Raw genomic sequence first — 14,599 nt, forward strand, 5'->3', positions numbered from 1 at the left:
AATCCTGGCTTGGTCCAGCCGGTCATGATTCAAAGTGACCCGCAGCCTGTTACGTTATGTACTGACGCAGATTGTCACCAACCCATTTCCCGGTAGGCGCTACCATGTTCGCACGACCATATGTCTTATCGATCTGTAAACGGCCGGCAACGATACGGATACTGAAGCAACCTCAAAGCCATTATCTTCATGCGTCCCCGCCATTGAGTCTTCCGCGTCGAAAAGACTTCTTTTCATCCAACGCTTTCTTGACTCAGAAGCAGCCCACAGGCAGCGACGCTGCCGAAGGATCGTCATCGCAAGAGTCTCAGAAGCAACGGAGAAGGGGCGGAAGGTCACCAGCTGCACCAACATCGCTACGAAGGGTAGCGGTAGAGGCGCAAAGGTCAAAGGATGGGTTCAAATCTAAGGCACAGCTTAGGGAGGCCGGGCTGTTACGGACAAAGGTCGGTTCCCTTGCGTGATTCCACTAGCACCGCTGATGGTTGAATCATAGGCAATCACCGCGTACGCTGTAGCCGAGAAGTTCAACATTCGCAAGGCCAGAGAAATCCTACAGGAAAAAGGATACGAACCGGATCCCCTCGATACAGGTCTATTTCCTCAGGTCGTCCATATCCAAGTTCCTCTAGACTCTATACGTCGAGTGAGCAACCCTGCCGCGTCCGGTCTTGCTCCAGAAGAAGTTGGCGACATATTTGTTTTCCCGTCAGGTACGGTCGTATCTTGGGCACTTCCCGAAGGCTTTACATCATTTTTGGCGACCAGGACATTACTTCCCGCGGCAGAGGGCGCACATATCGATAATTTGGAAACTGAGGATATGGAGTATGTCGAGGATACTCAACGGGAAAACAGCAGCATCCAGGGCGACACGATTATTCTAGGAACAAGGCCCAGTGATGAAACACCAGAACCACAATCTGGTGGCCATCAATCTGTGGATACCGTTTTAACCAAGGTCGCATTTTCTTCTGGGCTGGCCCGCAGCACAAAACTGGCGGTTCTTGAAACGTTGCTAGCTAGCTACTTTGAGTCCACTCGAACCATCCCAACGCTCCTGTCGCAAGGGTCACGCCTGCCCTATACCCGAGACTTTATTCTTCGAAAAACAGGACAACTCCTTAGCGTCCGTGCTCAGCTGAATCTCTATTCGGAACTTACCGACTCGCTTCCTGATCTTTTCTGGGACAGCCGGCATGAGCTTGGTTTGGAAGGATACTATGAGCAGGTTGGAAGGGCGTTGGACGTTGGAATCCGCATCAAGTTGCTGAATGAGAAAATGGACTATGCGCAAGAGATCGCCAGTGTGCTCCGGGAACGACTGAGTGAAACTCACGGTCTCCGGCTGGAATGGATTATAATTCTTCTCATTGCGGTTGAGGTTGGTTTTGAGGTTTTGAGGTTGTGGAAAGAACGGGCGCAAGAGCAGGCCGCTGCAACTGGAAAGATTGAGAAGGCATGAAAGCCACAATTTCTCCCTGTGCCTTTGTGCGGGAACCCTTCTATAGGCATCAACCGCATGTATTTGTATCTAGATTATACCCCACTCATATTTTGAATATATACTCCCGTGCTACTCCATACATCAAGCTGAGCCCCGATAAGGCACTTATCAGCTGAGCCCAACCACCATGTGACATGTTTGCTGAGTCATTGCCTTTCACGTGGAGTCAGGTACCTACAACCCATGACGAACCTATTTCCATGCTGCCTTGGATTCAGAGCTTCTACAGACCTTCTAGCAGTTATATCGTTTGTACTAGTTCTTTAAACACCCACAGGCTGAGCTTCTGCGGTATACATTTCCCCAGCGGAGCTTCCAGTGGCCAAACATCTTGTTACGATAGCAAGTACTGCCGTATCGGAACAATGGGCCCAATAGGCTCAGGCTTTCTCGAGGCCATGCCAGGACCGCAACAGGTCCTCCAGGTTTTGACGAGCTCTCTGAGCCTTTCATCTCTGTCGAGCCCAGAAACCACTTCTTCGGAAAATTCATTTCAACAATGTGGCGAACTTGAGCTGAGCTGTCAGACTAGCTATCATGGCCAAGATACGTGCTGTTTCAACTATCCCGGTGGACAGATGCTGCAAACCCAGTTCTGGGATGCTGATCCGGCGATTGGCCCTGAGGATTCTTGGACCATTCACGGACTTTGGTGAGCACCCTCTTACGGACTTGTATAGTCGCATTAAACATAGAGTTCCTGGAACTAATAATATACGCCCAGGCCGGATCATTGTAACGGAGGATTTGACCAGTTCTGTGACTCACATAGAAGGTATAGCAACATATCCTTGATTCTTGTGGATGCAGGTCGAAGAGACTTGTTGGACGAAATGAGTACCTATTGGAAAGACTATAAAGGCGACGATCCGAATCTTTGGGAGCACGAATGGAACAAACACGGCACTTGTGTCAGTACGCTAGAGACGCACTGCTACTCTGACTACTACCCACAACAAGAGGTCGTCGACTACTTTGACAAAACCGTAGAGTTGTTCCACGATCTACCTACCTACCAGGTCTGTCATTTCGCGCCGACCAACCAAGTCACACAGATTACTGAGAACCCATAGACACTTGCCGATGCAAAAATTGTCCCCTCATACACTCAAACATACACCCGTCATGAAATTGAGGATACACTATCCAAAGCCCATGGCGCAACAGTCACAATCCGCTGCCGGTCCCACAGGCTCCAAGAAGTCTGGTACTTTTTCAACGTCAAGGGACCTCTACAAACAGGGAATTTTGTCCCATCAGACCCAGGTATTTTTCATCCGAACCCCGTTCCATTTCGAGCTTAATTTCTGTCTTTCTTTCAACTTAACTGGAGACTAACGGACAACAGACGGACAAACATCCAACTGTCCAACTAATGGTATATTTTACCAACCAAAGACACCGAACAACAACCCCGGAAAACCCACCACCACTCGACATCCCCCTAAGCCGACAGGCGCTCCGTTCGTCGGAAGGGGGAGCTTGGTTGTCTCTACAATGGGTCAGCAGCGAGGTTGCATAATTGGTCGTGGAACCTGGTATTCATCAGGTACCTGTGCAACATTCAGAGCGAAAAAGGCCTCTGGTTCGTGTCCATTGCATAAGAATAAAGCAACAATGACGTTAATATTAATGCCTACAGATGATACATTCACACTTTCATCCCGCAAGGGTCCCTGTGCCTTTAAGAACGACATCTTCACCTGCGATTCCAAAATTTCAAACCCTGTGGAGTTCAATGTAAGTCACTTTATTTCCACCGCGTAACCCAAAAGATCTACAATATCGGTTAACAATCGGCTGTATAGACTCAAGATGGCAAGCTTTCTTACAACGGGAACACAACCTTCTTCGCGGACAAGGCTCCAAAGGGCAAAGTGCAAAGCGACATTTTCGTTTCGGAAGGGGAGCATCCGATTGAGTTATCCATATCATGGAGGTGATATGAGTACCTGGAATAGATCCACTACGTTTTTGCTTGGATAGATTGGATTCATCGCACCTAGCCCACCAACGGCCGGAGCAGGCTAAACCGCGCCATGTGCAGTCATTGGGGCTACAGCAGTGTCACTTAGACCAGTTGCATATTTACGCCTATCCTTGAGGAAAGTCAATATACATTTATATATTTGCTCAGCGAGACCAACACTGCCCTGAAAGATGGAGCCTTAACGCATTGGCTCGAGCTGGTAATGCCGGCAGTTTCAAGAGCCTTGTGGGAAATAGAGACCTAATTTCCATTCGGGAAGACACGATAGAGCCCGTCGCAGATTCTAAGTTGGAAATCAGGGTTTGGAAGAAGTGCAGCTCCGCTATGTTGCTGCGCCTGCACACTTTCCTCGCAAAGGGGAGTGCCGTATCAAAAGTTTGGGACGGAGGGCGCGACCACTCATTTAGGAAGAGGTGTATCTCTTCCACTGTGGACAAGTTGATGAAGGCGTAATCTAGTGTCATCCCGCCGTAGGTTGCTCTTTCCTCGAACTGTATCTATGCCGCGGGGCTTACCAAGGAAGGTATGCTTCTCATCAACACGTTGTGGCAGAAGCGACTGGGGCTCTGAGTTGCGCTTGCCCTAAGGTAACACAATTATATAACCTTGAAGTTACAGGAATTATGGTTGCAACTCGGAGTATGTTATTTAAAGTTCAGGGAGATGTCGTTGGGCATTGAGTGCATATATATATAAGCCCAACCTTCATTACTTTACTTCCCACTACCGCCTACTATTAGCAACTAATATTTGTTAACAACAATTGGACAAACCAAAGAAAGCCCAATAATAAGTGGGAGATGAACTGTCAATCTAAGATCATTCATTGACTAGATAAGTAAATTACAGGCCAAGAGACGAGCGATCAATTAAGACCGGTCAATAACCAAGGATTGAGAGCAAAAACGCCAGATTAGTATCCGACGCCTCAATCCCTGGGTAAACATGAAGACATTTGAGATCTGAAAACATAGCAAAAACGTAAGAATCATACACAAGTCAGGTCAAGATAGGCAAATAAAAAGCAAATTCGTCCAAGCATAAAAAGCACAAAGAAAAGGAAGGGACGGCCTGTAAACAAAGTAAATGAAAAGAAGAAAAAAATAATACGCCGATCTATTTTAAGCAGTCCACTCAGTAAGTCCCAGAAAATGTGGTTGGTCGTACATATGCCATATTGAAAATGAAGGCCAAAAATGGATGGAGAGAGAAAAGAAAGAAATGCCCCGAAAAGTAAATTCATCTTGAAACATTTGCGCTGAAATGAGGTTTTGTCGTTGGGAATCGCAGTCGCTGAATTGTACATGATCTCATATCGTGTGGTTCTAAAAGTCGGAAATCGTTTGCCATCCGCATGGGTTCCAGTTGTTGATAGCCAAAAGTCGTAAAGTGGTGAAGGTGTCTTGTTGAACATTAGCCATTATATTATCCCGAAAGTTACGTTGCATCGTCAAGTCTCCATCAAGGTAAGCTCTATTAAATGATGTGTCTTAGTCCAGGAAGAATTCCCTAGACATGACGTCCGATGGTTGTTCGTCGACTTGGAACTGGAGAAAGAAATCGTCGCCCATAGAGGGTGCGGTGGAGAAATTCTTCCCTTGCAACATATCCAAACTGTTTTCAAAAGCAGATGAATTCATGTAGTCCGGAAATGTGGCCATATCGGGGTCGCCCAAGGTGGAGAACTCGTGCTTGCCAAACCCAGAAGAGGGCTCACTGTTGATGAAGATATCCAAATCAGATGGTTGGGAGGCATCGCTCAGAGTAGGCGCCGTGTGTGGAGAGGAGAGTGCATGGGTAGTAGCGCTTGAAACGGTAGAGAACGAGCATGTGCCGGAGTCTGGGATATGAGGAAGGCCCGACTCTTCGAGAATGTTTTCCAAGGGCCGCTTTGATGGTGATAAGGGCAACATTTCGTCTTCAGAGCTTGGGGTGAGGGATCGGGTGCTCCCTGGCTTGCTGCTCATTCCGTAATTTGGAGAATCGGGGGGAGTGAAGGTGAACACCTCTGGCGGTAGGTAATTTGGGTTGTCAAAGGCTACCATCTCATCCGCTGAGCTAGAACCATGGATGCTCATGTTTTCGAAGATCTCCGATGGCGGCGTATGACGAGAAATGTCCGACCCGGAAGAGTCGAACGACTTCTCGGCAATTCTCTGGCGGGTTTTTGATGCCTTGTCGCGTCTCTCATCCATCTCTGGGCGGTGCTTCTTGGGCCGACCACGCTTTGTTGTCTTGCGCACAATTCCCTTGTAGCCACCAATGCACATGCCCCTCTGACGGTGTCGAGTTAGGGCATCGTGCCGGGCAAAGACGTTGCCGCATAGGCATTCATATGGTTTGTCTCCGGTGTGGATCTTGGCGTGGCGCTTCAAGTCGTGCCCACGAACAAAGCACTTCTCACAGTGGTCGCACTTGTACTGGCGGTCTCCTAGGTGGGTCTGTACATGCGACTTGATGTTTTCTTTCCGGCCAAAGCGGCGCTCACAGCCGGGGTGGAGACAAACCCACTTGCCATCTTCTGGATCCGGCCCGTGGATATAGGCTGCAATTTCGTCGATGGAGACACCGGTATCTTTGATAGAGGCATGCACTCGGGCATCAAGGTTGAGGTTATCAATCGATGCGACACGTGGAGAAAGCTTCGCCTTTGCTACTGAAGCCGAGCTTGGCGTACTGGAGTGTTTTCTTGGGCTGAGGCGGCTAGGCGTGGCAGGACAGATTGGAACTTTGGGGTTCCTTTCAGTGTAGTCCTCGGAGTTTGGAATTGCAGCGATCTCGGGCGAGTTTAGGGACGACGATGTTGAGGACGCTACGGAATATTGGTTGTTGGGAATGTCCTCTGGCTTGAGAATATCAAAACTGGAACCCTGCTGGTAGTCAAACGTATCAAAACCATCAATTGCAAATGAATCTGTGTTAGGGGGGGAGGGCATTTCCATCTTCGGCTGTGAAAAGCTAGTTCCAGCCACTCCTTGGAGGGATTTGGCGCGTTGCATATACGACGACTGGGAGCTGGCGTCACCAACATTCTGTCCCTTTGATGGGGAGACTTGTGGCTCTGCGCAGTACTGAGCAATATCAACTGCTTTGTTGAACGGCGTAGTTGCTGGGGAAATGGGGAAATGTTCTGAGCTATTCGTTAGCGGCGGTGTAAGAAATTGAGTCAACTTGTAAAAGCTTACGTGTTTTGGTTTTCTTTGGAGTGTGTGGGTGATATGAGCTGCTCGTGTTGGACTGAATTGAGCGCCGTCTCATATCAAGGGGTGGTTGGTTCGTGGTTTGTTGCAGCGAGGAGGCGAGGTTTGGGTTATACATATCCCAAGAGCCATTATCGGACAGTTGGGCTTCAAGTGTGCTGTTGCACCCAAGCTTAGCATTGTGCAGTTGTTGTTGTTGTTGCTGCTGCTGCTGCTGTTGTTGAATGAGGTTGAGCTGGTAATTGACAGGTCGACCGTCCCGGGCCTGGTCATCGGCCTTCACAAAGTTCGTGTTTAAGTAGGGCAGATTTTGCGGGTTTTGATAATTGGCATTAGTTAGAGCCTGCAAATCGTCTTGACCGAAGACCTGGCAGTCAGGCATGAAAGGGACGAGGTTCGAGTTGGGAGTATTAAAGGAAAGTGGTTGATGTTGCGGTGCTGTTTGGTTAGTAATTGACGCATCTTGCGCGAGCTGTGGTCGCTGAGCTTGCACAGCTCGTTGGTCCAGACTTTGGCCGCGGCGATGAGCACGGAATCTATGCAGTGCCTGTGGGGGGAGACTCGGAGGTTTAGCGGCGTCGAGTGCTGAGGGTGTCGAGATCTGCCGCCGATGTTGGCGATGACGCCCTTGGAGGTGACTATTTTGGTTTGATAACATGGTGGGCAAGATACTCGTCGCACGATCGATAAACCGGCAGCTGACAGATCACTTTTTGCAGGAACTGGAGAAATCATACATATCAGCATATGCACCGATGAAACCTGCATATAATGTAGGCCGTATACCAACCTCGCGCAGAGCTGCTAGCCGTCGGGCTGGGCCTCGCAGATGGAGAACGGAAACCGCCTGTAAGAGTGTCAGTGAGTGATCTCTCAAATAAAGAGCACAAACTAGATGAAAAGGCTAGAGAAGAGCAGTGGTAAAGCGCAACAGGGGCAAAGTCAAGAGATTAGACCGCTTTTTTTTGGGGCTAAATCTATCTCAAGACAAATTTGCTTGTGGTAGTATGGTTCTTTGTTTTGTCTTTCTCGGTCGTCGAGCAATACGAGGACTCAATAAGACCAGTAAGTAGCGACTTGCTCCAAGGTGAGCGTCTCAAGCTCCAGATCTGATGAGAGGAACCTGGAATGAAGAGGAGCCCCAACGATAGATAAGGTATTTAGAGGTGGAAACCGAGGAAAGGCGGATGGAGCAGCTGAAGCTATCCACGGTTCAGATCAACAATGGGGATGTTGGCCCAGCAACGCGGGTGGGCAGGTTACGAAGGACAAGCCAGGTGGATCGATACCATCACTGCCGCCCTGGCTAAGGCACGGAGAAATCGTGATTAGGCTGCGATCCGAGTCGCTAGCCTGTCTGCAAGGAGCTCGCTCTGGCCCTTGAGGTGGTCTCGACTTTTGCATCCTGTCGTTCATGGGATGAAAACCCGGCCTTCCGGTGCCTGCGAGGGTGAGACATTATCATCTTGAGGCTCCCTTCCATCGCAATAGCCTTGAAGATAGCCAAAGCAATAATCGTTTCATTTATCAATTATTCGGAGCACAGGGATTGTCGTCGTCAACCCGTCCCAGACTTTGGGTAGCAACGGAAAAAAACCTGACGCTGAACAGTGTAGATCGTGATGGTAGCCTCAGGATTCAGGCCAATAATGACATCAGATAAACAAATTCCCGAACCTCGATCACATGATATTACAATCCTCAAATCACATGATACGCCCATCTCAAGGTCCTTCTCACTAAGCCTATTCCAGAATTTATCAACACGTGATCACACAACCGATTTTAACGAGCCCACTCCTCCGCTCTACAAGATCTTTTCGCAAGTTCGCACGAAGGTTGAGGAAGACAAGTTGTGTCGAGGTGAGCATCCTAACCCAAACCCGTGGAAGACTATGCAGCTCCATCCGGACATTATTTTCCTTTGCTGCCCTCCCAAGCTGTGTCTGGCCGTAAAGCAGAGCGCACAACCTGAGAGCAAAAATGCAAGAGGCAAAATGAATCTTCCGGAGAGCGAGCCACACAGTCTATCCCCCTTCCCCTCTGCACTCAAGGCAATCAGAAAACTAACATACCAAAACCATCAGGCCTTCCACCATGCAGATCTTCGTCAAGACCCTCACGGGTAAGACTATCACCCTTGAGGTGGAGTCTTCCGACACCATCGATAATGTCAAGTCCAAGATCCAGGGTGCGTATCTATCTCCCTTGAATATTCCCACAAAGAACCGCAATAAAAACTAACGTGCTTCTCACAGACAAGGAGGGTATTCCCCCCGACCAGCAGCGTCTGATCTTCGCGGGTAAGCAGCTCGAGGACGGTCGCACCCTTTCGGACTACAACATCCAGAAGGAGAGCACCCTCCACCTCGTCCTGCGTCTGCGTGGTGGTGGTAAGAAGCGCAAGAAGAAGGTCTACACCACCCCCAAGAAGATCAAGCACAAGCACAAGAAGACCAAGCTCGCTGTGCTCAAGTACTACAAGGTTGATGGCGATGGCAAGATCGAGCGTCTGCGCCGTGAATGCCCCGCTCCCGAGGTATGTTATCTTATCACACCACCACTATTAAAAGATATGGTAACTAATGATTTATAGTGCGGTGCTGGTATCTTCATGGCTGCCATGCAGAACCGTCAGTACTGCGGCAAGTGCCACCTTACCTACGTTTTCGACGAGTCCAAATAAATGGACTAGCCGGGATTCGCCTTTCTTTGTACCGGTGATGTGTCGGTTGAGGGATGGCGGAGTTGGAATAGGACGTGTGCGTTTAGATCGTTCTATAGTGGCCTTGAAACAGAAACCTTGATAATACTAAAATATGAATGAAAAAGTTCATCAATCAAAAAACTCATCTATCTAGCCGGGGTATACCGGTATAGTAACGATAGTAGTAGTATGTACAATATAGCGAATGTATCGTAGTAGCGTGGTTCGACCATTTGCAACTCAACGAGTGACTCGGTATCAACCTCACCTATCCTCCTACTGGAAACCGTTCTGGAGGTTGTTGTACTGGCTGTCGGGGTAGTCGATTGCGTTCTCTGTCTGGTCCAAGGCACCGACACCGCCAACATCTTCAACGAAGGTGCCGATCAAGCTTCCGTCGGCCTTGTTTGCGGTCTTGCCGCCCTTATCGGCGCTGGTCTCCCACCACATTCCACCACCCAGATTACGGTCACTGATATACCGGGCTTTAATGTCAGCCAAAGCCACGGTGTCGTACGAAATCATCATTCTTGCCGAGGGATCGTAAGACCAGGATGCACCGACGTTGGTGTCCAGCTGCTCTGTGGCTCCAGCAAGGGGGAGGGCCTTGTAATCATACACTCCCTGTTCCCAGGTGCCTTGGCCAATACCTGAGAAAGGCTTTCCAGGGCCGTCGGTGTTCTGAAAAGCACGTCCGTAGATAGGCATTCCCAGGACAACCTTCTCAGATGGGACACCTCCCGCATCGATGTAGTGGTTCACGGCTTGAATGGTGTTGAAGGGAGTGGATGCGGGATTGTCTGTGGACGGGTTGAGGTTTGCCTGATGGCCAGCCGTTTGGTCCCAACTACCGGCGTAGTCATAGGCCATGAGGTTGTAAAAGTCAAGATACGGCGTCATTTCCTGTAGCCTGAGTTTATTGTAGTTGTCCGGGCCTGTGAATAAACGGTCAGAGTGTGTATGAAGCTTCAGTTTGGGGGACACTCACCAGCCGGAACAGCAACAGTGAGTTGGAACCTCCGGTTGCCTTGAGCAGCATTTAAGGCCTTCACATATTAGCACAGGTATATAAAGTACACTGCAATGCACGTACCTCACGGCATCTCCGGAGAAGATCCACATAATTCTGTGCCTGGGTGTCATCTACACCTCTGTTAGCATCCAGCATCACCATTGCCGACGCCCAAGCGACCTACCCTGTGGATACTCCCAATCAATGTCAAAGCCTAAACCCAGAAATTAATAAGTATTCAACACCGCACTAAGGAGGGGGACAACTCACCATCAAAACCAAGATCAGTGATGAGCTTAGTAGCACTCTGGGCAAAGCGGTCCCGGTTCTCGGGACTACCGGCACCCTGGGTAAAGTTGGGGGAATAAGTCCACCCTCCAATGGAAAGAAGGACCTTGAGCTTTCTGTTCTGTCGCTTCAGCAAGCCCAGCTGTTTGACGCAGCCGTAGACGTTGTTTCCGGTATCATTCCAAGAGTCAGTGGGGTAGTGTTTCTCGATATCAGACCAGGTGTCCGAGAGGTAGCTACGGTGGGGTAATTATTAGGTCCAGCTACTCTCACAGACTCAGAATACTTACACTTCGCCGGTTTCTGGGCGGACATTGGCGAATGCGTAAAGAATATGGGTCAATTTATCAGCAGGCAGATCCTGGGGGTTATAGTTGCGGCCGTAGATAGCCTGGGTTGATGTCGTTAGCCCGATAAACAGAAATATATTTTGAATGTCGATCCATCATCAACTCGGGCAGCGTGATGAGGGGCAAACAAATACACACCCAATTGACAAAATAGCCCACGGCTTTCTTTCCAGACATGGCGGGCGGAGATATATTACTTAACGACGGAGGAGTGCTGCGCTGTAACCCAAACAGAGAGGTGTTACTTCCAAAGTAATGAAGGAAAAGAGTGGCGAGTAGAATGGGAATCGAGATGAGATATAAAGACCGGGTAAAGACCATGAGGTGCCAAAATGGAACTCACTAGTGCCAAGCGCTCTCTTCTCAAAATGGACAGAAACAGAAGCGAAAGAATCTTGGAGCCTGCGTTGTTCCTGCCTTAATCCAATTATAGCACTATGACTTCAAACCACAACGTACCTGAAATTATGCCTTAAGCTTCAGGTATTAAGTGGCGCAACTTGTCAATGAGAGATGATTGGCTGTGGGCTGCTGAGGCGGTGCACGCAGGACAGGGCCAATGTGGCTGGTGAATACTTATGTAAGCGTGTTGACGGGAAGACAAAAGAGGCAAGAAATCAGGAAAGCTGCAGGTGGCTTGAGATGGAGACTCCGAAGACACTGAACTGAACACAGCCCGACGACGAAGCTATATTTATATCTGCTCCAGATGGGACTGTTGAGCGAGATCGATCTCGCGCAACCCATTGAAACACCCAACACGAGACCTTCATTTCATCGTCTGTGATCGTGCTGTCTGACCTTTTTGCCTTTATGTTTTCTCTCTATTGTCTAGGATGTTTCTTGTGCATTCCTGGGCGAGGGTGTCTGCAGGGTCTGTCCATGTTGTCGCCCGATGATACATTCACCCCCCGCACCAATAGGACTGGCTAGACAGGGGCATTCAAGCAGGGATACTTTTCGGAGGAATGAGAATAATGCGACCCCCCGAGCGATCGAGGATGGACTCGTCTGGTGAGCTGTCACGAGCGCATTTTGCACCAGCACCCAGGCTCAACCCCCGAGCTCTGGCATGGAAGCCACCGTAGGACGAACATCCCCCGATGAGAACATCATTCTAGTCTCACATCAGCCTCCCAGACCGAGTTGGTCCGAAGTTATTGTAAACTGTAAAGGATGCTTAACTCAAGCAGATTTAGAGTTAGGGCGCCTCCCATGATCGACGAGCGAGGCTAAAGGCGCATTTGTGGAGGAGATCATGGGATTCATGACGGGGTTGCAGTGCCAGTTTAAGCTATGGGAATGACCATGGGTTGTATTTGCTTCGATCATCTCGGAGACCGTCAGGTTATAGTCTGGGATTTTTACATGGTTAAATGGGCGGCTGGCGCAGCGGCGCAAGTCTTGATTGAACTGTGCGAGGGGTCTTAGAGCCACATGATGGACGACGAGCATTTAGGATCACGTCCTGAGTCGCTTCGAGGGCAAGCGAGAAGCGTAAAACTCTGTCCAAGACCTCCCGGGCTCCCTGTTGGGGTAATTTGGATCCATGCTGTCTCTTGATAGCGGAGATGCTCGGCTAACGGCTCCTAGCGCAAGAGAGTTGAACAGACCTCAGCTGAACTCTCCACTTATCCTCCCCACCACGGCAGATCAGTCACCACCTACTGAGCTACTGCAGGGGCCTTCGTCCACAGTTGCCGATACATTAAACCGCACAACTGTGGGAAATTGGGAATCTGCTACGTACTTTCATCGGTAGAAAGGAGAAAGGTTTTGTCCCTCCCCGCCTCTACAACAGGCTTCGTGTTCAGCCCAACTGGTGCTCCGGTTGCTGCTACCCGATGTTACTGTATACTGGATTTCAATTGAAGAACGGAGAAGATACCATATTGAGAAGGAGGGAAATTCACTGCTCTGCGAAATTGGTGGTCAATAATAATCTGATCAAAATGTCTAAGAGACGTCTAAGATAGAATAGGAAGTATAGAAATATGAAAATAGATTAAGAACAGCCATATTTGGTTCTTCCCGGCTGGAACAGAATACCCGAAACATTATACCCTGTATGAAACTTCCAAAGACACTGGGCTACCCTGAGATGCAGAAATATTGGAATCGAAACGAAATAGTAGGCATAGCAGCCGCCCCCTGACGGTAAATCGAACGATGAATGTAAACCAGCACTCAAAGAGAAATCACCGCCACCAGAGAAACAGGAAGATCTTGGACACATAAGAAAAGAAAAGAGAAAAATAGAACATCCCCCGCTGACAATCCATGCGCCAATTTTCAAATGGGCGTTGAAGGCGACCTGCGCATAAAATGGTTGAGGTAGTAATAATGTATGTCTTTGCCAACCGGAGAAGGGATGAAGAAGAATGTCGTGTCATAGAGTCAATCCATCGTATCATTAGCGTATATTTTCGGTCTGTTTCTCTGCTTGGCGAACCAGCGTGCAATCTCAGTCCAGAAAGCGAAAGTCCTGCGCTCATGGATGAGACCGGATCCAAGAGAGAATAGCATCCAATGTCGGGTCGTCGTCAAGCCAGTGACCCGCCCGTACATCAGCGGCCCGGAGATCAGCGACAACATGCTGATTGGATATTTGTGCGAGTTCCTAAACCAGTACGGTTAATTAAAGGAAAGACACGGGAGAAGACATAAACCTACCTGCCGGAAGGTGCCATTCACGGCTTTGATCTGGTCCGCGTGTTGCTGCCCCGGCCTTTGTCCTTGAAGGATATTGCCTCGGTGCATGACCCATCGCTTGGCTGCTGCTGCTCGAAGGTAGATGCGATGAGCTTGGAACCGTCTCGCACTGCCGTCAAGTATAACTCTGCTGACCGTAAGGAACTATACGCGGCGTAGAAGCGCTCGGACGAGGGAAGTACCTCCGCAATTGGGCCCTTTCAGCCTCCTCGTTCGAAGTATTCGTTGGTGGTGGGCTAGGGCTGTAGTGCGAACTCATCAAGGCATTCGCAGCCGCAAGGCACTCTCTGAGCACCCGATAGCCATCCTCCGCTTGATCCTCCGCTGGTACCGAGACATTGAGCTGGGAGATGTGTAGAAGAAGAGTACGGTAATCGTTCATGAGCTCAGCTACCCTCAGGGCGCGTGCTTGGTTAACTGGCATTGGTTAGTATTATGTTTATATCTTCTTACATCTAAGAAGGGAGATGCTGCTTACGTCCGTCAGCCATTGTGTAAATAGAACTCCGGGTCCTTTTTTTTACTGCTTCTGCTGCTCCGTCCTAAGGATTGATTGTTCCTTGAGGTGGGAGACGGAAGACCTAGGCAAAGAAATCACGAAGCGCAATAACGACGAAGGCAGAGTATAAGATAATAAAGTGATGCTTTTGTATACTAAAGAAAGAATGGAATAGAATAGTACAACCGTTTGGCTTGGCTGAATGAGTGTCTGTTTCATCCGAATGTCTGATCCATGGTGGAGGGCGGGATATTCCTTTTAAGCTTAATCTTCAACAGCAACGTTCTTGAGTAGAAGCTCAGTCATCTTGTTGGGAAGGAGAACAGTATTGCAA

At 49.1% G+C, this 14,599-nt stretch overlaps 6 protein-coding genes across 6 annotated transcripts; 3 read left to right on the top strand and 3 right to left on the bottom strand.

The window, feature by feature from the left end:
- Window positions 1–104: 104 nt before the first annotated feature.
- ASPVEDRAFT_128691 (RMD1 family protein) lies at window positions 105–1,465 on the top strand (the record flags this gene model as incomplete). The annotated part of the gene is made up of 2 exons (XM_040806572.1): window positions 105–446; window positions 497–1,465. 2 exons carry the CDS (start codon window positions 105–107, stop codon window positions 1,463–1,465), a joined length of 1,311 nt encoding a protein of 436 aa, XP_040666254.1.
- A 407-nt stretch (window positions 1,466–1,872) lies between these two features.
- ASPVEDRAFT_51667 (T2 family ribonuclease) lies at window positions 1,873–3,450 on the top strand (the record flags this gene model as incomplete). The annotated part of the gene is made up of 6 exons (XM_040814513.1): window positions 1,873–2,159; window positions 2,232–2,526; window positions 2,581–2,773; window positions 2,856–3,092; window positions 3,150–3,247; window positions 3,316–3,450. 6 exons carry the CDS (start codon window positions 1,873–1,875, stop codon window positions 3,448–3,450), a joined length of 1,245 nt encoding a protein of 414 aa, XP_040666255.1.
- A 1,537-nt stretch (window positions 3,451–4,987) lies between these two features.
- Window positions 4,988–7,355, bottom strand: ace2 (putative C2H2 transcription factor (Swi5); the record flags this gene model as incomplete). Its single annotated transcript, XM_040809992.1, has 2 exons — window positions 4,988–6,627; window positions 6,683–7,355. The coding sequence occupies 2 exons, from the start codon at window positions 7,353–7,355 to the stop codon at window positions 4,988–4,990; spliced, it is 2,313 nt and encodes a 770-aa protein (XP_040666256.1).
- A 537-nt stretch (window positions 7,356–7,892) lies between these two features.
- ASPVEDRAFT_572050 (ubiquitin-ribosomal 40S subunit protein eS31 fusion protein) lies at window positions 7,893–9,532 on the top strand. The gene is made up of 4 exons (XM_040815310.1): window positions 7,893–8,564; window positions 8,785–8,888; window positions 8,956–9,236; window positions 9,294–9,532. The coding sequence occupies exons 1-4, from the start codon at window positions 8,320–8,322 to the stop codon at window positions 9,381–9,383; spliced, it is 720 nt and encodes a 239-aa protein (XP_040666257.1). The 5' UTR covers window positions 7,893–8,319; the 3' UTR covers window positions 9,384–9,532.
- A 148-nt stretch (window positions 9,533–9,680) lies between these two features.
- On the bottom strand, window positions 9,681–11,231 carry ASPVEDRAFT_127993 (glycoside hydrolase family 18 protein; the record flags this gene model as incomplete). Its single annotated transcript, XM_040806509.1, has 7 exons — window positions 9,681–10,339; window positions 10,393–10,450; window positions 10,498–10,547; window positions 10,601–10,630; window positions 10,687–10,940; window positions 10,995–11,095; window positions 11,193–11,231. The coding sequence occupies 7 exons, from the start codon at window positions 11,229–11,231 to the stop codon at window positions 9,681–9,683; spliced, it is 1,191 nt and encodes a 396-aa protein (XP_040666258.1).
- Window positions 11,232–13,417: 2,186 nt separating this feature from the next.
- Window positions 13,418–14,559, bottom strand: ASPVEDRAFT_571799 (uncharacterized protein). Its single transcript, XM_040815307.1, has 4 exons — window positions 14,245–14,559; window positions 13,949–14,183; window positions 13,728–13,893; window positions 13,418–13,674 (listed from the first exon to the last, which is right to left on the bottom strand). The coding sequence occupies exons 1-4, from the start codon at window positions 14,255–14,257 to the stop codon at window positions 13,546–13,548; spliced, it is 543 nt and encodes a 180-aa protein (XP_040666259.1). The 5' UTR covers window positions 14,258–14,559; the 3' UTR covers window positions 13,418–13,545.
- Window positions 14,560–14,599: the final 40 nt, after the last annotated feature.

The sequence above is a fragment of the Aspergillus versicolor genome, assembly GCF_001890125.1.
Source record: "Aspergillus versicolor CBS 583.65 unplaced genomic scaffold ASPVEscaffold_3, whole genome shotgun sequence".
In the NCBI taxonomy this organism is placed as follows: Eukaryota; Fungi; Ascomycota; class Eurotiomycetes; order Eurotiales; family Aspergillaceae; genus Aspergillus; species Aspergillus versicolor.